General features: G+C 31.4%; 1 protein-coding gene across 1 annotated transcript in view; it reads left to right on the top strand.

Annotated features, from left to right (window-relative positions):
* The window catches only part of LOC145328998 (uncharacterized), a 46809-nt gene that overhangs the window by 7763 nt on the left and 16059 nt on the right, over positions 1 to 22987 (top strand). Inside the window, exons 3-19 of the mRNA XM_080172992.1 lie at positions 1952 to 2086; positions 4422 to 4541; positions 9974 to 10038; positions 10526 to 10590; positions 12602 to 12712; positions 13420 to 13484; positions 14007 to 14085; positions 14633 to 14721; positions 16474 to 16617; positions 17184 to 17336; positions 17773 to 17830; positions 18745 to 18827; positions 19469 to 19580; positions 20026 to 20181; positions 20613 to 20741; positions 21154 to 21271; positions 21804 to 21935. Of these exons, the coding sequence (XP_080029118.1) occupies positions 2024 to 2086; positions 4422 to 4541; positions 9974 to 10038; positions 10526 to 10590; positions 12602 to 12712; positions 13420 to 13484; positions 14007 to 14085; positions 14633 to 14721; positions 16474 to 16617; positions 17184 to 17336; positions 17773 to 17830; positions 18745 to 18827; positions 19469 to 19580; positions 20026 to 20181; positions 20613 to 20741; positions 21154 to 21271; positions 21804 to 21935 (1742 nt within the window). The 5' untranslated portion in view covers positions 1952 to 2023. The remainder of the gene's footprint in view (positions 1 to 1951; positions 2087 to 4421; positions 4542 to 9973; positions 10039 to 10525; positions 10591 to 12601; positions 12713 to 13419; positions 13485 to 14006; positions 14086 to 14632; positions 14722 to 16473; positions 16618 to 17183; positions 17337 to 17772; positions 17831 to 18744; positions 18828 to 19468; positions 19581 to 20025; positions 20182 to 20612; positions 20742 to 21153; positions 21272 to 21803; positions 21936 to 22987) is intronic.

Below are 22987 nucleotides of genomic sequence, written 5' to 3'. Positions count from 1 at the left end.
ATAAATATGCTTCATCTATTGCAATCATTGTAAAATAATAAAAATCCCATTATGAATTTAAGTTAATAAAATCATATTTTTTCTTGAGTTTCTATTAAAACAAAAAAATAATATCTCGGACTTCAAATGTACATGATTTATAATCTTTAATTCGTAATTCGTATCTATTATAAACATTTAAAATACATAAATTCATAGTTTGTTTCATGTTTACCTCGAAATAAATTATATAAAAATAAAATAACAACAAATAGCAATACAACAGTACGTTCGTTACGTTTTCAACAGGACCTAGCGTTGTACTGTGTATACACTGTACACATATGGGAAAGGGAAAGGGCATATTTTTTTTCATTTTGTTCATATAAAGAGTCAGCTGTAAATAGTCGCATTTCTTAGGATAAAGCTTTTCTCTCGTAAATTATATCGTGTTAAAATTTATTTTCTAGTATAGTGTAAAGCATATTACAAATCCTTTAATAAGTTAGCTATGAATTGTTGAATTCCTTAATATAAAGTTAGCTTTCTAGAAATTATATACTCGAAAAATTTTAAAGTTTTTTGTCAGCTGGAGGAGTTCCTTTGTCAGATTTACAAAAAAGGGGTTCACACTATAGTTCTTCTCTCCTATTTCTATTAAATTTGGAGACTTTTATTAAATTTTGGTTGGTTGGTTCATTAACTTGAGCGTCCAAACGTTTCAACAACCACTAATTTTAATTTACAAGGGATGTTTTTTTTGTATATCAGCATTGGGTATGTACATTGCTTAATCCACTAGATCCCTGAATAAATGCCTTTTTGATTGAGTGAGTAATTAACATTTAAGACAAAAATATGGGCACTCTAAAATTACTCTATTTTGGAAATAACTTTTTGAAAGTGGTATAAGTGTCCTCATTGAAAAACAGAAATTCATAAATAGCAATATTTACACTTTTTTGTTTTATATCATTTAAAAGAAACTTAATTATCAAATTAATTATAAATAGGTCATTTGCTACATTTTTTATTACTGTATAGTTATCTACTCTTCCCTTTCCTTAAATCATTATTTATTATATCGATATAAGCGCGTTATAATGATATTAGAATAACGTTATGTTGATAATATGTCAGCTGTGACCACTTATTATCGAATCAATTATTTAAATTGTAGGTTAATAGTCGAAGACTACTTATTTTTTAAAGGATTTTTCTTAAATAAGCATTCGTTAGACAGATTAGAAGTAAAATAACCAATTTTTTTTTATTTTTCATTACAAAAACACCAGTTATATTTTTAACCCTAAAAGATCTAAAAATAGTAAAAATAGAATAAGTTTTGCAATTATGTTTAAAAATAAAACAATCTTTGCGTCAAATCAGAAATTATGAATGATTTTTGAGGCTTAGGATAAAAATTGGTTTCTACTTTGGCTTCAGTCTTCCGTGACTTCTAGGTACGTGATAACAGACATTCTTTTAGATAGATAGTTTTATCCTTATATAAAAGTAACAGGATAGCAGTCTGTCTGTCTGTTTATACAGAAAGGTCTCGTAGAGCCGATATGGTTTTCCTTTACAATGTTCCTTCTCATAGATCTATTGAAAGTTTAGAGCTATTTTGGGGAGGGTACCACCCCCCCCCCTCACCAAAGAGATATCCCCCATAGGAGAAGATAATCTCTCAAAAAATTATTTACTTTTTTTAACTTTAAATTTAAAATTTAAAATGGGAGAGGAAGCGACTTCCCTACCCCTTACCTCAAGTACCCCCAAGAGGCCTCTAGGGGCGTAGCCGCTGGTAATTGGATAATTAGAGAGATGGAAAGTTGAAATTTTATAGATAGATTTATTGATATTTGAATATATAGAAGAATATGTATAAATTGTTAGAAAGATAGATTGATTTAAACATTGATTAGATTAGTATAAACAGTTTTTCTATTAACATACATATATTTTTTAGTAATTTGTGTCCTGTTTGTGTGACCGTTGGGAGCCTTGACCGCTCCTGACCGCCAGAATAAGTTTGACCGCTATGACCAAACCAGACCTAAATACACCAGAAGTGATGAAGGCCAAGAAAGCCGCTTTTGTACAGGTTCGTATTTTTTGCTGTTTTTGAGATTTTCTTATACAAACAAACATGTTAATTATTAAGGAAAAAATGTAATTTATTTTTGGTGGGGGGCAATATTTCTAGGATATTTTTTCCCATATTTCAAAAATAGCTTAAAACCACCACAGAAACAGTAGGTATACTCCCTTGAAAAGTAACCTTTAATTGGTTCAGTACCGAGATCTTAAGATTCACACGGAAATGGGCAGACGTGGTAAATAAATATTTGTCTAAAGCTTAAGATCGTGAATATTGCTGGTCCGAAGTTGCTGTACTCTTTAGAAATGGTTTTAAAATGTCTTGGGGTGGTTTTAGGCTATTTTTATCTCCCCTCCCCTCTCATAATTCTTAAGTGTGAAGTAACTAGTTTAAACTATAAAGAGTGATAGTGTTTTAATATTTATGACCTAAAAGTAAAATATTTCGTATTTGTAGTTTTGGCAAAGAAAATTCATTCAAACGGTAGATTTTAATATTTTTGTAGAACGATGTCTGTGTGTCTAGAAGTTCATGCTATTTATTTTAGGAAGTAAAATGATGGTTTTCAAAGGTTAGGGTGGGGGGTGGGTGAGTAAACCCTAAACACACCTCTCTCTATGGATGTCCCTTGAAAAAATAACATTGAAATATAAAATATTTCTCCGTATAAAAATGTCCCATCTTAGAATGGACATGCGCACGACTCGGGTTATATAGAGTAGATACTCTATACACAAATGAACAAACAAAAGGCGAATAGCAACTTTTAGACAAAGGGTTTGTGTCGTCTATCTAAGATCCAACCATCCCCAATAAATTCAAAACCATGTAAGCATGAAAAAATAAAGTTTCTTCGTCCCAATATTTCCCAGGGATAAGGGATGGGAAACGTAGGAAAATATTATTTCAGGCCTATTTCAAGCCTAGGCCTTTTTCTAGCCTAATAAACCAGTTTTGGGATGGCGCAGTGCTTCGTATAAAACGCTAATAAAAAAGCTGTGTGTGTGTGTGTAGATAAAGTATAGAATCAAATTCAGGTAGCTAGTTTAAAGTAAAAAACATAACTTTTTATAAACCTATATATTAATGGCTTTTGTTAAAATGAAGTTTTTTCTCTCCCAAAATTTTTTTATCTTTTACTTTGGTAATTTGAACTGTCAGAAAGCTATCGTTGGGTTTCCCTCAGACAGATTTTAGTTTGTATTATTTGCATTTTTATTAATGAGTAAAAATTTTATTTGAAAATTTCATTGCTAATTAAAATTCAAAATAAATAAATTAATATGCACTTGGGTAACATTCTCTCAAGTATTCTTTGGATTCTATTATGTAGTGATATATTTGTACTGTGTTGTATTGTGTATTGTACATATATTAGGGTTAAAGTGTTGTATCAATTCCGTATTAAATTTTTAAAATTCAAAATACAACATCTAATTTATAAACTACCAAATGAAAATTCGTAGCTACCTCCTTTCCAAAAAATAATCCCGTTATTTTTGTTTTTTCTATATGGCCCTTTTTTAATTTTAACTCTAAGCAGATTTAATAATTAAGCTAATGTGATCTAACACCATTTATATTTATTTTTTAGTAGCAGACAAAATCATTATTTTTTCTATAATTGTCTGCTTCTAAAATTTTCGCCAATTGGTGATTGGTTGTTAAAAACAGGCCGATTCTTATTGGTTTAGAGCTATAGCTACTTGGGAGCGTCCGCCAGTTTGATAGTAATTTGTAATAGTTGCAATATCCCTTTAAATCTAGGCCGGGACCTAATTAATGGCCAGGTTTCCTATCCCTTATCCCTGATATTTCCCTGTCTCTATATTGTGCAGACCTTGTATTGAAAAATTACCTTGTTAAGCTGAAAATCTAACAAGAATAGAGTGTCAAGAGTAATTCTACTTAAAACAAGTATGACATCATCTTGAAGTAGCGCAGCTACATCTACTAACAAAATAACAAAAAAAACACTAACAATGCATCTATGGCATTAAAGAAACAGAAGCCTTAACAAAATACGAAGTTCCTCAGGTTTTTATTTAAAAATCATGTAAAAAAAATAATTTTATCTTCAATCTTGTATAATTTTGGCTTAAAAAATTGTTCAAAATGGATGCGCATACTTTGTGGTTTTTTGTTTGAAAGACTAAAAGAATATTTTTAGAGCATATTTGCAACTATCTTTTTCGCATTCCAAAAATTATACCCCCTTCCTCTTATTGATATATGTACCCAAGAAAATAATAACTAGAGGGGTTTTCTTTTGAGTCAAAGCACCTTGATGTTAATGACGAAACCATGACTTGCATCATAATTCCCAACTTTATTTCAGATCACCGAGCAGCCAGCCGGCAAAGGCCTCCGGTTCCGGTACGAGTGTGAGGGCCGTTCTGCTGGCTCTATTCCTGGGGTCAACAGTACGCAGGACAGCAGGACATTTCCTACTATACAGGTATAGAGATAGATAGATAGTTCTGCTGGCTCTATACCTGGGGTCAACAGTACGCAGGACAGCAGGACATTTCCTACCATACAGGTATAGAGATAGATAGATAGTTCTGCTGGCTCTATACCTGGGGTCAACAGTACGCAGGACAGCAGGACATTTCCTACTATACAGGTATAGAGATAGATAGATAAATAAAAATATAGATTAATAGGTAGACAGATAGACAGACAGTCAGACAGACAATCAAACAAACTATCAAATAGACAGACAAATTTGAAGTCAGAAAGACAAACAGACAGGCAGTCAGACAGCCACATGCATACATAGAAACAGGAAAAAAGATTGTGTAGATAAAAAAGTTTAATTTGTCTAAATTGGCAGACAAAACTAATTTTTTGTCTTTCTAACCCAATTCTAAATTTTGTGATGTCTAGATCTTGTAATTAGATGTACATAGAATGCTCATAAAAAAAATTAATTACAAAGAAAAGATATAATTTAATCCTTATAATACATTAACAGTGTATGTGTCTTACTAACCGTTGAACCGATATTGTTCTCTCTTATGTAGCTTCTCCTCTCACCTCCATACCGAATGTCGAATTCAAAACTAACCCCCCCCCCCGGGCCCCCCCCCCTATAAGTACCCCTAGAGGCCTCTAGGGGAGTAGCCGATAGGAGTTAATATACTATCAACAAATATCTAAAAAAAAAATTTTTGCCGTTTCATTTTCTAGTTTAATATAAAAAATTAGACTATAAAAATTCTAAATTCGATAAATTATTCTTTAAGATTAAAGTTTTACAACGGTTATACTTAAATGATTACATCAAAGGGAAAAAAGAAATTTAAACTTTAAACAATATTTCCTAAAACTATTCTTTTGTAAAGCAAATTAATTTTACAGTTTAATTTTTAGATATCATATCCTTGTCTTCGATTCTAACACAAAAAATGAAAGAAGCATCTTAATTACAAATTGAAACATTTTAATTTTTGAAAAGATTTCAATAAAAATATTTCTACTTAGTCCTAAATTTTGTGAATCAAGAAGGATGGATTCGTTAGTAGCGTAGCTTATCTTTAACGATAAATGTATAAGTATAGATGTATACTCAAAACAACTTGGCGTTGTTTACATTTGCGATATTATTAGCTTATTTCAAAGACAGTAAATGCGGAAAGCTGTCTATAATACGATACAATAAATAACTTTTACTTGTGTACAAAAAGATAAAAAAACCTGCATCTTTCTTGTTAATTGATTGATTTTAAAGAGAAAATAATAATCTTTAGACATTTATAATCTATCCAAGACAAATGCCATACTAAGATTTATTGAAAATATTAAACTAAACTTGTATAGCCAATTAGATGTAATTTTTTTAAACATTTCAAAGGGTTGAATTTATATCAAAAATAATTTCTTGGGTTATCTTTCGTCAAGTTTTTATAAAGTCTAGAGGGGAAAATTATAATGTTAAATTTCATTGATATTTAAAATTTATGTTATTTTGTCTTAATTTCATATCTAACAATATATCAATCTATCTAAATGTTAATTATTTCATCTACTTATATTTCTATTACTAGCGGATACGCCCCTAGTTATAGCTGGTGGTACCCTCCCCTAAAATATATAATATAATTCTTCCCAAGACGTATAGGAAGCATTATAAAAGGGAATTATATTGGATCAGCAATTAGCAAGATTCTTCAGTACAGACAGACAGACACAAACACGTACACATCCTGTTACTGAACTAAAAGGATTTAATTAACTTCATCTATATACTAAAGTATAAATATTTCAATCAATTTATATATATATATATCTTTTTATAAACTATTCATCCACTTAAATTTTAGGCAGACTTTATATCTGCCTGTCTATTTTTCTTTCTTTTCACACGTGCCGCCCCAGTTCCATAGAAACTGATTTTAAAACAGTTTTGAAAGTAATTTTAACATAAAATATCAGTATAGTCTCAAATGGGAGTATACTGTCACGCTTCTGTTGATAATAGACATAAGGAACTACTTTGAATTTAATGACTTTAGCAATCTGTTTTCAGTGTTGAGTGAAAACATCATTTTCTTTTTTTTAAACTCTTTTTAAAACATTCCTTTAATCCAAACATTGTTTTATTTATCTTTAAATATTTTTTTCTCTTCTTTCTCTATATTTCTCTCTCATTTTTTTTTCTTTCTAGCTCTATTTTTCTTTTTTTCATTCATATAAACTAGCCCCTAGCATTTAAAGGCAGCTTTGCATTCCATCGGGTAAGAAAGGAGAAAATAGCTTAAAATCATCTCAAGGATTTAAATGAAATAGCCTACACACATCCCAGTACCTATGTGGAGCTTCCCTAGAAAGAAGAACTCAATCAGTTCCGTAGTTACTGTAATCTTGAGCTTTTAACAAAAAAAATTTTTCTATACAACAGATCAAGCGGCTACACCCCTAGCATCTTGTTGCCTAGCATTAAAGGGGGCAAAAGAGGGGGTTTCTGTACTCGCTAGGCACATTAGAGAAATACCTTCTAGTTTAGTCTATAGGATATGTTTGTATCTGAGATGGGTTTTTGAAAGATGAATGCCGCGTTTTTTCAATTCGCGAAATTAAAACAGAGTATACAACTGTTTATCTAATTATTTCGCTTTTGTTGGTACGGCCTTCATAGAAGAAAAACAAATTATCTTTAATTCATTTTTGCTGCATATTAATTAATGCATCTTTTTAGAGCTGTATTAGACATTATACAAATGGCTAAAATAATAATTTTAAAATTTTGAATTCTTAAGTTGTATACTCTATTGAAATCCTATCGTCTATGTTCAATCAATCAATGTCGAAAAAACGTCGAAAAAAAACGCGGCATTCATCTATCAAAAACCCATCTCTGAAGGAACATGTATAAAGTGTACTAAGATAATTAACCCTCGGATACAAAACTAACATTTGCAAATATAAACAAAAAGATTTCAAATATTTCGTTCAATTTAGCAAAAAAAAGGTTGGATAGATAGATAAATGAATATTGAGTTCTTAATTTTAGGTAATCTTTATATAGTTTCTGGGGTGGGTTTTTGGTGGTTTTAGGCTTTTTTGTGCTTAATCCCTCTTTTCAAATCAGTATCCCTAGATGCTAGGGGCGAATCTAATTGTAACATTTGACGGATTGATAACTTAGGTGTATATAAAAAGATAGATATAGATTTACAAATAAAGAATTGTGCTATAGCTAGAAAGAAATTTTATGTAAAATTATTTGTGCAGTTTTCAATAAACATCTTTAATTTTTGTTGTTTTTCTGTTGTTTCTTTGTGTTTTGAAAAGAACAAGGTCATTTAAATTACCTCATTCTTTCTCTCTTTATTATCTATATCTATTTAATATATGTATCTATCTATATTCTATAATATATAAATCTTCTTGTCTATCTATTTAAAGAAAAGATATTTAAATAATCTCATTTTTTTGTGGAATTAAATATGTATATATCCATGCTAAGTTAAAGAATAAAAGGGCAGATTTATTTTTTAAAACCAGGTCTTAACACTTTTTTAATTTAAAAAAATGTTCTAAACATAAATTAATGAGGTTTCTAGCAAAAATTGCATATACTTAAAAATATTTTCAGAACCCAATCATTTTTTTATAGAATAAAAAAAAATTATAACTGTGGAGTTTTTCAACTTTTAAGGTGTAAGCTTGCAATGCTTAGTTAAAAGCAAAGATTTTGTAAGCAAAAATTTTCAGCAAAATTAGGATCAATGAGGCGGGTAGTTGTCTGGTGTATATACCTATACTAAACCCCGAACAAACATATTATGCAAATCTGAATTTTCAAAATAGCAGCTTTATTATTCATTTAGGATGATTTTACAATAAATATGAAATGTAGATGCCTCTTTTGGTTACAAAATTCCACTGTTATTTTTTAATTAATCAGCACCAATAAAGCACAAGATCTCAAAAACAGCATTTGGGGGAATTACTGGTGAACAAACATATTATGCAAATCCAAAACAAAGCAATAAAAAAAAGGTTTTTGGGCACTTTTCTCCTCTTTTAAAGATTGATTATGATAAAATAATATCTTTTTAAGGGATTTATGCATTAATCATTATGAAATATAGTATAAGGTAGAAATTAATGATTTTTCTAAATAAGAAATGTTTGAAAAAAATAAATTCGATCCCTATCACTTTAGAGGACAGCTGCTGACCCCCAGTCTTATGGATGAACCTAAATACATGTTAAAGATAAAAATTACCCTGAAAAGTATACAAAAATGTTTTTTTATGTGTTAAAAAAATTCATTTTAAAATCCTTAATGACCTTTCAGATGCTCCTGTTGGTGGTGATGGTGAGCCAAATGTTATCTAAGTACATGCCCATTACAACAACTTGTCTATTAACCTATGTACCATTTTTTGTAGTCATAGCAGCCTCCAATGGAGCCTGATGACAAGAAATATAACCATCTTCTAAAAACTACAGTATTCACCTTATTAATTGAAGTAAATAAAATTGCAATTCTTTTCTTTTTTAATAACGCTGGGCTGGAGGATGCTATAACTACAAAAATTGGATCATAGTTTAATATATAAGTTGTCAACATGGACATGCACTTTGATAACATTTGGCTTACCATCACCACCAATAGGGGCATCTTAAAGGTCATCATCCTCAAAATCAAGATTTTAAAATTGATTTTTTCAACACACCAAAAAACATTTTTGTATAATATTCAGGGTAATTTTTATCTTTAACATGTATTTAGGTTCATCCATAAAACTGGGGGCCAGCAGCTGTCCTCTAAAGTGATAGGGATCGAATTTATTTTTTTCAAACATTTCTTATTTAGAAAAATCATTAATTTCTACCTTATACTATATTTCATAATAATTAATGCATAAATCCCTTAAAAAATTATTATGTTATCATAATCAATCTTTAAAAGAGGAGAAAAGTGCCAAAAAACTTTTTTTTTTGCTTTGTTTTGGATTTGCATAATATGTTTGTTCACCAGTATTTCCCCCAAATGCTGTTTTTAAGATCTTATGCTTTATTGGTGCTGATTAATTAAAAAATAACAGTGGAATTTTATAACCAAAAGAGGCATCTACATTTCATATTTATTGTAAAATCATCCTAAATGATTAATAAAGCTGCTATTTTGAAAATTCAGATTTGCATAATATGTTTGTTCAGGGTTTAGTAGATTGATGCGCGACATTAATAGGGGGGGGGGGGGGATCCATTAACTAAGTAACTATGCAAAGTTGGGACTTCTAGACAAGGCCATGCAATCAGATGGTTGGTTGTCCGCAATGGTTAGGATGTTAGTGCCCTTGGATCTACTATAAATGTCTAGCCCTACGTTTATATCAACCGTCCAACCGGTCATTGATTTTATGTGTTTAGGTTGTTGGTTACCAAGGGCGTGCAGTGGTTGTAGTTTCCTGTGTCACTTCAGAACCTCCATACAGGTATTTGCATTACTTTATTAGTTGATTTCTAAGCCTAGCACCCACAGCTACAGGTACAGTCACATTCATCTGCGCGACTTACCAACTGATAGTCAATAAGCTCCAGCCACAATAAGCCTTACTTGGCCCAAGCCAACCTTAACCGCAGCAACTTCCGACTATCAAACTTCAAATTAGCTATTTCTATTTAAAAACATATCTACCTATAATTTTTGAACCCAAATAATAGAACTTATAATGAACAAGAAATGTGACAATTACAAAAAAAGTTCAGACAATGGGACAAAAGAAAAAACAATAATCGACCTTTCTAAATTATACCTTAATATTACGAGAATCAACCTGCAAAACTGGAAATCGATTGGAAGATTTTAACAAGCATAAATTAACAATGAGATCTCTCTTTTACGTACGTATAAAGGGCTCAGTAATATAAAGAAAAATTAAACAAGAATTCATAAAAACAATTATCTAATTTTACTTTTAGACCACATCCACATAACTTGGTTGGAAAAGATGGATGTAAGAAAGGAGTATGCACTTTGGAGTTAGGTAAGAATTTTTATAAGTAAACAATACACGGCTGGTTTTTTATTAAATGAATAAGTTAGGGTACAATGTTTGGCACTTTCGATATAAGTAAATGATAATAAAAAACCCATAGAATGCGATAATAACTTCAGAAAAATCGAAGAAAATAGTTTTCATACTTAATTAACGTTTTTAAGTTTTTCTTCAAAAAGTTTAGATAAGATGCCTTTAAAAGTCGTCTATGATTTTGTCAGGGATAAAAATGTAACTTTAAAATAAGAATTACAACATATTTTGTCAATTAGTACAAAGTAAAATTTTGAACATTTTATTGATCAGTATATTTTTTAAAATGTGAAGTAGAAACCTGAATATTTTATCATGAAAATTGTGTTATGATTTGATTGTCTGCTAGATTACAAGAAAAAAGATACTGACAGTACTTGTTGGTTCTTTAAAAAAAATTAGGTAGATTACTTTCAGAACCCCTCTTTTTGCAACGTTATTTTAATAGAACAGAGACGTAATCTTAGTGTACTCAATATCTAGACAGCCAACCATTGTTTTAGAATTGTTCAATTTTTTTAACTTCTGATAAAAACAGAATTAATGGTATTTTTGTAAATATTATACCTCCAAGAAATGGCTATACTTCCCAATCATATGTTGTGTGATATTTAAGAGGAATTATTTTGATATAATGTCATTAAAATATTCGTTGAAAAAAGTGCTATTCTAGCTTATACTTTACATTTTAATGTGTATGATAATTCAAATAAAAGATAATGAAGATTTATATTATATTTAATTGTTATAATTATAAAGAAAAACCTGGAAACAGTAAAAAACTGACTTTATTTTATTGACGTAGGGAAAATTTTGTCAAATATTTGAATAAAAAAGCAATATAAAACAAAATAAATTATTTTTAATATAGTCACAAAAAGGCTTAATGAGTTTAGGAAATATTTCATTCACTAATCATGTCATTTAAACTCTATTACATAGAATACAGTGTAAAAAGATGTTCTCGTTTTAATTTTAAGTAATTTCAAATGCATTTTAATACCTTTTAATGATTTATTTTTTGAAACATCTTTTTATAAAATGTTAATGATTTTTGAAGTTATATGTTAAAATGTTTTTAAATTATGTTAACATTTTGTTTTAAATGTAGAAAATTGGTAATTCTAAACATTCTAAAAATGATTTTATTAAATTTTCATCACTTAAATTGCATGTTTGATGAAATTTTCAACTGATAATTCAAGAAAAATCGTTTAAGTTTTATTATATTTTACTTTGAAATGTTAAAAAAATATATTATTGTCAAAAATGTGGAAGTTATACTTTCCTCAAAAAAAGACCTAAAACATGCAAATTAACACGTGTAATGAGATTTTTTTTCTTTCAGGTTTAATTTTAAGTAATTATTGATATTTTTTGTAAAAAGGATTTTCTATAAAAAGTTTTAAAACTCGAGTTATGTAGTGGTTCTAAAAAAGGTTGCGAATTTATGCAATTTTCTTGCAAAAAAAATTTTCTAGGATTTTAAAAATAGCAAAGGATGTTATTAGACGTACTTACAGATACAATTGCTAAGTCATTTTGGCCAAACACTAAAATAAAGTTTTGACATCTGAGGGCCCATACGTGAATACTAATATAAACATATCAATAAATAGGTATAAATAGTTTAGATAACCTATTTCGAAGAAAAGAAATGAAAGAAACTTAGATAGATAGAAAAGATAGATTTAAAAAGTTGGTTTTATTTTTCTAACTAATGGTATCCTATATATTGAAAAAAGATAATTGAAAAGATATTGATAGATAGATAGATGAAGATATCAAATACAGGATAAGATAGATAGATATCATTCCAAGCCTTTTGTTAAAAAAGAAAAATGTATTGTACTATAGATAGATGTGTAGATTGAAAGATACAGTAGGTATTATACAATGGGTTAAAAACACAAGATATATTGGAAAGGAAAAAAGATAGATAATCTATGTAGATATCCATTATCAGGTGAAGATATGAGCTGTAGTTTTCCCAGCCTTGGTATCCAATGTGTGAAGAAGAAGGATATAGAGGAAAGTTTGGGCCTCAGACAACAAATAAGAGTGGATCCTTTCCAAAGTAAGAATATTTAGGAAAAAAGTTACTTTAATTGTCTTTTTGTGGTTATTATGTCCCTTCCCCTATAGACAACCAACCATTTGATTGCACGACCTTTGTCCTAGAAGTCCTAATTGTGTATGGTAATGAGTTGCGCCTGTTTTGGGCCAAAATATTACCCCTACTCTTACTATTTATGTTGCGCACCCGACTTAGCAGCAGTATGAACCATCCTTAAATGCTATGAATCATACTTTAAATTCTTTAAATGTCATTTTACATATTTAATATTTGTACTAAAAACGTCCAAATTTTTTATAATGTTCGCGAATATTTAAACCTAGTGGATACACCTAATTTCTTTTAAGTAGAAACTTTCTTATATATTTTACATCCGTAATAGTATGCAGTAAATGTGATTTTCTCGGCTACTATTTAAAATAACAATGCTTGAAGTATCCTATTTGAAACTCACTTGATCTGTAGGTCTTTCGGTCAAGCTCCAAAAGACAGAAATACTTATTTTTTATAAAGTATTCGTGATTTATAAAAAAAGAATTTATCGAATATTATTTTTTTAGAAAAAACATAACATATGCTCCATAACTCACTTTGTTCCTTTGTTCATTTTTGATTTTTTGTGCTTCGCTTCTTTTGGATGTTGTCATCCTTTTTCTGTCGTATCTATCGATTCAAATAACACATTTATTTATTTCTATTTTTTTCAGCTGGCTTCACCCACAAAACAAATCCGTCCGGGATTGATCTTAACTGTGTTAGACTAGCTTTTCAGGTAAGCTTCATTTGAATGTGTAGATACTTAATACTTTAATCAACTTTTTAATAATTTTATTCATGTTGAGTTAAGATATGAAAGATTTTATTTAGAAATTATTCCTATGACAATAAGGGACATCATAGTAAGTTTATCATTTTCAAGCGACTACGCTCTTAGAGGCCTCTAGGAGCACTTGATATGTGACAGGGAGGTAGAAGTAGACCCCACTTTCTCTTTCAATTTTGTAGGGGGGGGGGGGTCTTTTCTTGTAGGGCGATTTCTCTAAAGAAAGTTGGTGGTACCCTACCCAAAATAGTTATAAACCTTCGCAGGACCTATGAGAAGCTACACTGTAAAGGAATTCCTTATCGGTAAGCGACGATATCATGCAATACATATGACCAATTATAGGCCAATTCACAGACTGGTTTACCAATGGCAGGTCAGAATACATTTGAATTGACCAATGGTAGGCCAGTATGACGTCATTTTTTATAGGTACTATAAAAAGCTTCATTTGAATGTGTAATATTTCAGGTATTTTTGGAGGGAAATGAACCTGGTGCCTTTACATTCGCCTTGAAACCTGTTGTGTCAGATCCTATCTACGATAAAAGTAGGTTATCCATCCATAGGTCACTTCGTCTGTCTCAGTGTTTGTCCGTAATGCTATAGTAGGTATGACATATGTAATTTTTCGAAAATTTAATTTGGCAGAACGCTATTAACGTAAGGCAGTTATAAAGTCTATTAACTAATGGAAATTACTCTTTAAAAATTATTAATGTAATTTACTCGGAAGTTGTTAGCGATAGATGGTTATAATTTCTTAAGACGATTTCCCTAAAAAAAATTTCAATAAACTATCTATTTATGTGTGTCCGTAAGTTTATATAAGATAAAATAGGATTATGTTTGACTAATCAGCATCTCTACTCTATTTTTTTCGTATCAATTAGTAACGGTTAACATGGATTACATAATTATGCATGTTAGAATTGTCCTTGCGGCTGAAACTTCTTCCTAGGATTCTTGGAACAATAAAGTAAAATCCTGAAAGTTAAAATTATTATTAGGATTTTTAAAAAAAGTTTATGTGATATTTTGAAATTTTGAAATTTTGAGCTGAGCTTTTCTTGTTTTTATCATTCTTGTTTATTTAGAATCAAAGTGTGATCTAACAATTTGCCGTCTAACTGAGACTTCTGCAAGCGTGGCTGGGGGAAAAGAAATTCTACTTTTCTGTGAAAAGGTGATTTTATATCTTTCTATCTATCTTTCTATCCATCTCCCGTTCTATCTTTTTATCTATCTCACTTTCTATCCATCGAATTATAAGTAAATATCTAGATTTAACTTTAATATGTATTTTTGATGTAGTTTATAGCTTTAATATTTTTTTTTTAAACAAACAAAAGTGAACTTTAGGTTTATATACAGGGTGCGCCACATATCCTCGGACATTTTCTAAATTGTAAACAAATGAACATAAAATCGTCAATTTTAAAGATTTTATTAAATTTTAAAAACTGGGAAGCAAACTAGGTATATGACTATTAGATTATTGATTAAAATCGCCGCCAGCATCAATCATCGCCTTTACCCGCCTCCTCATCCGCCGGCAGGCCCAGGTCAAAATGTACCTGTCCAAGATGGCGAAGTTCTCCTTGATAGTGGCAATGGGGGAGGTCTTTGTGATATGGGCACGTCTATTGGTACATGCTTCAAAGTAGCCCTAGGCCCAAAAGTCCATTGAATTAAGATCAGGCTGCTGGGAGGCCCCATTTCCTTAGGAATGTGAGTAACCGCAGGATCCTAATTCACCCAACTTTCAAGCTACCATTTGACACGGAGGCCTTTATTTAGACCACAGTTGAGCTAGAACGACGTTCTATACCTTTTTAGAAATGGCATGAAGATTTAAATAGGGTTGTCAGCACAATCCATAGTCTAAAATGAGTTTTTAAGTTCCATATGGGTCTCTTAAGTCGAGAACCGAGAAATTTTCACGATTTTACACGATTTTTGACGTTTTTGACATCTCTAAATCTGTCACGTTTCACTTTGCCGAAGTACTACAGCCAAGCCATTTTAGATAGAGAGCTCTAGTCTTTTCTAGTGTCTTACTTATGTATCTAACAGTATCCCCAGCAAGTTGCACAACTCTACCTCATCTACAGATGGGCTGAGGTCCGATTTATTAGGCCCTAGTCGAGAATCCAGATTATACCACCGGCGCAACTCGAATCTGCCTTGTTGAACATAAGCGCGGCCAGCTCTGAGTACGAGCCCATCTTCATCCAAAGATTTTTTTGTGCTTAAAGGTCATTACCTAAGGTTTTTATAATGGGGTTAAACGTCCTGATTGGTCAAGTAGTTTTGACGCTATGGCCGTTTAAAGAATGTCCGAGGATATGTGGCGCACCCTGTAGTTTAATTTATACAAAATTAAATAATCTAGTTTATGAACAACTGTTACTTTAAAGTCAAACTGTCTTTAAATTTTAAGATTGCTGTTATCTAATGTCTCATACCTATATTTTTTAGACAAAATGAATTGAAAATGATGTAAAAATAGAAATATATCTTTATGTCCTAGAATAGTGTATTTTTTAAATAATAGATTGCAAAACATACTGACTGTAGAATTTTTAATATTTTAGCTTTAACTATTTACTCGACTCCTATAGAAGATTTCTGAAATATTTTTTGATGATTACCTTAAAAAACATTGACTCACTGTCCTTTGTGCTTCTCTTTTAAGGGTTAACTATTTATATCGCAGCAGTAGGAACCATTTTTAACGTCTTTAGTTATGATGCAATGTCTGGCCGAGATTCGAATCTATCATCTTCTCGACAACGAGCGGATACGCTACGTGTTACGTTAAAGTTGCCTGTTTTTTATACCACCTATGAGGAGCAGATCAGTAATTAGAATGGTATACTTATCTATAAATTAATCAATAAATCTTCTTTCTATCTATATCTACAAATCATGCTAGGTAACCAAAGACGACATCCAAGTTCGTTTCTACGAGGAACAAGCTGGTAAGATGGCCTGGGAAGGGTTTGCTGAATTCCAACCCTCGGATGTGCACAAACAATTTGGAATCTGCTTTAAATCACCTAAATATCATAACATTGAGGTAATCAATTCTTATAATAAAGGAACAGTATGTCTGCTGTCTGTTTGTGCCGAGGGATCTTGCTAACCGCTGAACCGATATGGTTCTCCTTTACAGGATAGCTTCTCAAAGGTCCTTAGAAGGTTTATATCTATATTAGGTGAAAGTACTACCCCCTTCCCCAGAGAAATCGAAAAAAAACTAATACCATCTGGCGAAGATTTTTATTTTGGTAAGCTGATCTTAAAATAGATTGAAAAAAATACATTTACGTGCCACTATAGACCTTTTGGGGCGTAACCGCTAATTAAAATTTATTTTAGAAGCGGCTGCACCCCTAGCATCTAGGGGCTCTTTATTCGGAGGGGGAGGAAAAGAGTAAATAATAGCATAACTAATAAACTATCCTACGACTAAAATCTATGAAAATAAAATAGCATAAAATCATGACAGGAATTATGTAAAGCTTTCCTAAAATGAAGAACTCAATTGGTTTAGTAATTATCAAAATCTTATGTTACAGGGAAAACTTTAATTACCAGTTTACCAGTCTTTCTATCTCTCTTCTTTAATTAACTGATTATTAGGTTGAAAGTCCAGTGAAAGTGAAGCTGCAGCTGCGAAGGCCAAGCGATGGAGCCGTTTCGGAATCTCGAGATTTTGAGCTGCTGCCTTTGGACGCGGGACGATCTTACTTCTCGGCAAAACGGCTGAAAACTAACTACACTGTTTTTAATCAGGTTTCATTTTTTTCTCAGATATTATATGTTCTTGTCAATTGTAAGCGAAGTTATCAACATTTAGCAAATGTCTGTATGTCAAAACAGAGATTATTAAATTAGTTTATTTAAAAACAGATATGGTGATTCCTGTAAAGATGGGGATTGACTATACAATTTTCAATACCAGAAAATCTGTACTTTTATTTTAAACAAACACACAATGTTATTACATCCTAAAATATAAAAACATTAAATTATTCTTAGTACATTGCATTTTAGACAATTTTAAAATTGATTGATATGTACATTTTTCATTTATGTTTCTTTTTCTATGTTGTGTTGATGTTAAAAACGCAGTCACTCTAAAATTATTTGTTAATTTTCCTTCATTTGGATGTTGTCTTCTTTGTTTTTAGGCCTGCGTCATTTAATATTTATGTATATGTTTGTTTAGATATTATATGTGGACCATGCTCTACAAGCGGAAGAATTAAAGCATAAAAACACTGCAGGTATGAAATTATAAAGTACTTTACTATAAAAAGGATAAGCTGATTTAGGGGTATAGTCCCTTTCGTGGCAACGCCTCAAAAGTTGCGTTTCGTCGTATTTCAACAGTAGCTTTTCTCCTATTTCTAGCCTATGCGGGGGGCTTTTACCCCTTGGGGCAGTAATCCTCTAACTGAAAGTAAACCTAATGTCAGCTGAATTTATGTTAGATTAATTTATTAACGGCTATAAAAACTCATTAGAAGAATGAGAACTTCCCGCAGAGGGAGGGGAGAAGGGAATTTAACACGAAAATATAGAGGGTTAGGGAGATATGTGCTCCACAGATCGGTTCTGGGGAATGGTAATTTTAAACATTGTTCGATTTATAAAAAAAAACAAGGATGACAACATCCATAAAAGCGAAGCACTGAAACGTTAGGACAAACGGACACTAACACTTGTATAGTGTCAGAGCTGAATAATCAGAATATAAATGTATAAATGTCGAAGCAAAATTGTAAGTAAAATTGTTGAAAAACTGCTTGATACAGAATAATGTTTATGGACACACTTACATTTTTAGGACTTGATTATAGAGTTGCTTCGCTTATAATATTGTACTTTGTTGTCCCAGGAATCAGTATACCAAAATCAGATCAATCGGATAATTAGATCACATAAAAATTTGTTGTTAAAAAAGTAAAACAATCAACATGTTTTAAATGGACGTACGGACATTCTGGTAATGATTATAGAGTTGTTACGCTTTCTAAATCGTACCTTACTACTACAGAAATCACCATGCAAAGTTTGGAATCAATAGAACAATTCTAACATGCCTAAATTAGCGAAAAAAGCTATCCGTTACGGACGGACGGACGGACCGACCCTAATTATAGAAAAGCTTCGCTTTTAAAAATAATTATATTTTTAGGGTATAAAAGCTATGGGAGTCCTACGACATTGCTTCCAAATACATCTTTCTCCCAACCTGTTACTTCACATCAACCTATAAAGGTAAAAATTTTAGGCCTATTCCCTCAAATTGACTTTTGATCACTGAAACAACCCCCCCCGAACACAGTAATAGTGTCTGACTGATTATGACGTAACAAAAAAAAATAGCCAATGAGAGGCCGTTATTGACCAATGGTAAAATTTATAGTGGCCTCTCATTGGCTAACACTATTACAGTGTTCAACCCCCCCCCCCTCCCCAAAAAACCTCACTTTTCTTTGATTAAGAAGAAAATAAAGGGGAAAGTAGGCTTTTAAATATTTGTTTGTTACTTTAGGCCAGGTTAGGTTATATTATATTAAGGTTAGGGTCCCCTCATGGGTAAGGGAAAAAACTACCCACCCCCCCCCCTTTATGTAAAATTTTTTTGAAAATAAGAGGAGGGGGAGGTTATTAGTGCTCCCTAAGTTTATAAAAGACTAAAAAAAACTTCTCCTATATTCAACAATGATAGGTTCGAATTTCTACCTAGACTGAATCATAACTCAAGATGTTAAAACTGTATCTATTTTTTATATGTCAAATGCATGCACAGTTAAGACTTACAGACAATGCAATGGGATGTGTTTTATTTATATTGGCTAAACCTAAGACTTTTAGGGGAAAAAATAACAAAAACATAAAAGTACATTTTGAACTAGATTGAAGACACCTATGGAGGTAGTATTGCCCAACCCCAGACTTCTGGTGCTGTGGGACCACTGAAACCTGTTGCCATGCCTGGATCCAGCCTGCCTGGTGCCAGCTTGCCAGGTAAACATTTATAAAAACAGGAAGAATAAAAAGTATAATTATTTGAAGCTTTTTATAGTGAATATCAAAATTTACGTCACCACCATTGGTCAAGTAAAATGTATACCGGACTGCCATTGGTATTTGAGTCTGTGTAATTTCCTATTTTTCGTCATTTTTATTGTGTGACATCATTTTCGTTTAGGCAATTTAAAGAGCTTCTAGTTAGTCATGGTATTTGGAAAAATAGACAATAATAGATGAATTGTTAGATAATTGGAAAAATAGATTGCACAGTATTTTGTTTATTGATATAGATGAAATGATAAATAAATTGATAGATATATAAATTGGTGCATTCATGGTAATGACAGATAGACAAATAGAAGTACTTTGATAGATAGATTGACATGTTGATGAATGCTGAATGATTGATAGATAGATAAATAACTTAAAATATAAATAGGATCAAGTATGCAACAGCCAGGAATAAGATTTCCCCAGCCTCCATCCTTAATGTTACCTGGATCACAAATGCCATCAAGTTCTGGTTTATTATTACCTTCAACCTCTATTACAGCAGGCTCTCAACCTCTATACTCTTCTTCTGTTGCTCTACCAGGTAAATTATTTAATTAACTTTTCAAGAGTATTCCAACATATAAAAGAGTATCTAAATATGCCCTCCACACTAGCTTTATCTTATTATTAGAAATGTCTACACCCTCCCTACTCATATCCTCTATGAAAATCGCATTACTATGAATGTCTAAACCCTCCCTACTCTCATCATCTGTGAATATCTTATTATTAGGAATGTCTACACCCTCCCTACTTTCATATTAGGAATGTCTACACCCTCCCTACTCATATCCTCTATGAATATCTTATTACTAGGAATGTCTACACCCTCCTTACTCTTATCATCTATTTATATCTTATTATTGGGAATGTCTACACCTTTCCAACTCTCATCATCTATGTATATTACTTTAATTATAAGAATGTCTACACCCTCTTTACTCGAATTATCTATATAAATCTTATTATTAGGAATGTCTACACCCTCTCTCCTCTCTTCAATGTTACCGCCACCAAGTATTGTAACTATGCCATCATCTAATGTTGTTTCAATGCCTTCAAATATCTCTGCTACACTACCTTTGAATTCATCTTTGGCAGGTATAGATTTCCTTAGCTTATTTGTGTTTATAATTCATATTATTATCAAATTTCCTTATTCATAAAGTTATAAAGTTACTCTATAACTCTTCAAGTCAATCTGTCTGTTTGAATGATTCTTAAGGCTTTTTGGGGACCTGCCATTTGAGATAGTCTTTTTGGGAAGATTCATCTAGCAAATGCACGTTCCAAATAACTCTTCTGTGTCTGTTAGGGAAATGAAAGTAGGAATAATTGTTTTCCCCTTTAAAACTAGTAACTAAGTCTAAGTAACAACTCAAAGACAATGAGATTGCTATCTGGAAGTTATACCTGTAACATTTGTGCCAATGTCTCAAGGACCATTAAGAATAGATTTTAGCCAGGGGTTTTAAATAATGTCCAAATAATTCAAATTACAATCTTAAATTAGGTTACAGAATGGATGAAGATATAAAAGTTCCCCAACCAGACAGACCTTATACAATGCTTAATCCTGCAAGTGGAAGCCTGGATGATTTCCCCCCACCTCCCCCAAGAATGCCAACTAGGTAAATAAATATTTTTAGCAGCGTATAATTAGTTTATGTTTAAAAAATCTGTCCTAAAGTCGTCATTACTTAATAAAAACTTCTTTAAAAATTTCTTCATTTGTCTTACTGTAAAAATATCCATCGTACTCTTTTGTAAGAATGTAACTAGCTGGTTTTTATTCACTGGTATTAGCATAAATTGTAGTGTGCTAGTTTTCTGTAGGTAGGTGTGATGTTTGAGTCTAGACCACATTGCATCATACTACAGACAGCAAAAGGGGTGCCTACTTCTGATATGTCCATAAACACAAAAACTCATCACCTTGCAATGATAGGATTAACAGACAAAGATCTGACAATCAAAGAGTTGTTGATTGTTGCTTCATGTAAATCACATGAAACTTACTCTTTTTCTTTCCATGCAATAATGTTAAAGTTATGGACTTTCTAGCAGCTAAAGAAAAAACCCGCCTGCAAACATTTAGGTCCCCGGGAAAGGCAGCTAGGTAGTTATCTGTATATACGTCTATACTATAAATCTCTTATCCAGGCCAATCTCAGATCTGTCTGACCTAACCCAAACCGACATGGCATCAGTAACCACCCGGCAGTCGGTAAATGAGATCCTCAGCATGGCAGACATACCGGTCAACTCAGACACGGAGAGCATGAACATTGACAGGTAAATAGTTTTATTTTTGTGTGTTATTAGTAAAGTTAAAGACATTGTTCATAAAAAGGATTGTACATGAAAAATCACCATTTGGTTTTTAAGATATATAAACAGAACGTGTCCTAACTTTTGTGATTTTTTTAAAAATGGCTAGTTGGCGCTTTTAGTAAAATGATCCATAAAATTTAGATATGCAGTCGGTTTTTTGTAGACCTCTTATTTTTTTAGTAATTTAGGTTTTTAATTAAGTGTGTTTTAAGGTACTAAAACGCAACTAAAAAAAGAAGAATATTGCCACTATGAGCAAAAATAGTAAGATCTTTAATTTGACATCTTACTTTTTAAGTTCTGTTGAGAAATTATTGAATAAATCTATTTTGTTGAACCCCGGAGAATCAAAACTTTGAACTTTGGGAGATCTTCACGAATGGGTTAAATAAAAATCCCAAAGTTAGGACACGTTCTTTGGGAGTTTTCTTGTTTGTATATTTCCCAATCTTTGATAGATTAAACCCACCCAACAACATGTTTAATACAAAAATGAATATGAGAACGCGGATTTATTGACAGGGGGGAAATTTGTGGTCAATTTGGCTTGCTAATATGGACCACATTTATTCTTCAGTTCGTTCATTCAGCAGGAGAGAAGGGTATGGGGTAAAGAGTAGATTATTTTTGCAGCTGCCAGCATCACTTTATCAAAGTACATGAAAATATGGTGCAACATCCAAGTAATATATCGAATATTATAATGAAAAATATTTTAGTTTCAGCATGGACTGTCTTTATACTGGTGGAGATAAGCTACACAATGATATTATTATATTTATATTTTAGCTTCAGTATGGACTGTCTGTATACTGGTGGAGATCAGGTACATAATGATATTATTATATTTATATTTTAGTTTCAGTATGGACTGTCTGTATACTGGTGGAGATCAACTACACAATGATATTAATATATTTATATTTTAGTTTCAGTATGGACTGTCTGTATACTGGTGGAGATCAACTACACAATGATATTAAAATATTTATATTTTAGTTTCAGTATGGACT

This window comes from Acartia tonsa, chromosome 9 (assembly GCF_053477335.1).
Source record: "Acartia tonsa isolate MP-2025a chromosome 9, ASM5347733v1, whole genome shotgun sequence".
Lineage (NCBI taxonomy): Eukaryota > Metazoa > Arthropoda > Copepoda > Calanoida > Acartiidae > Acartia > Acartia tonsa.
Note: the sequence above shows the minus strand (reverse complement) of the source record. Positions and strands in the feature narration are given on the sequence as shown.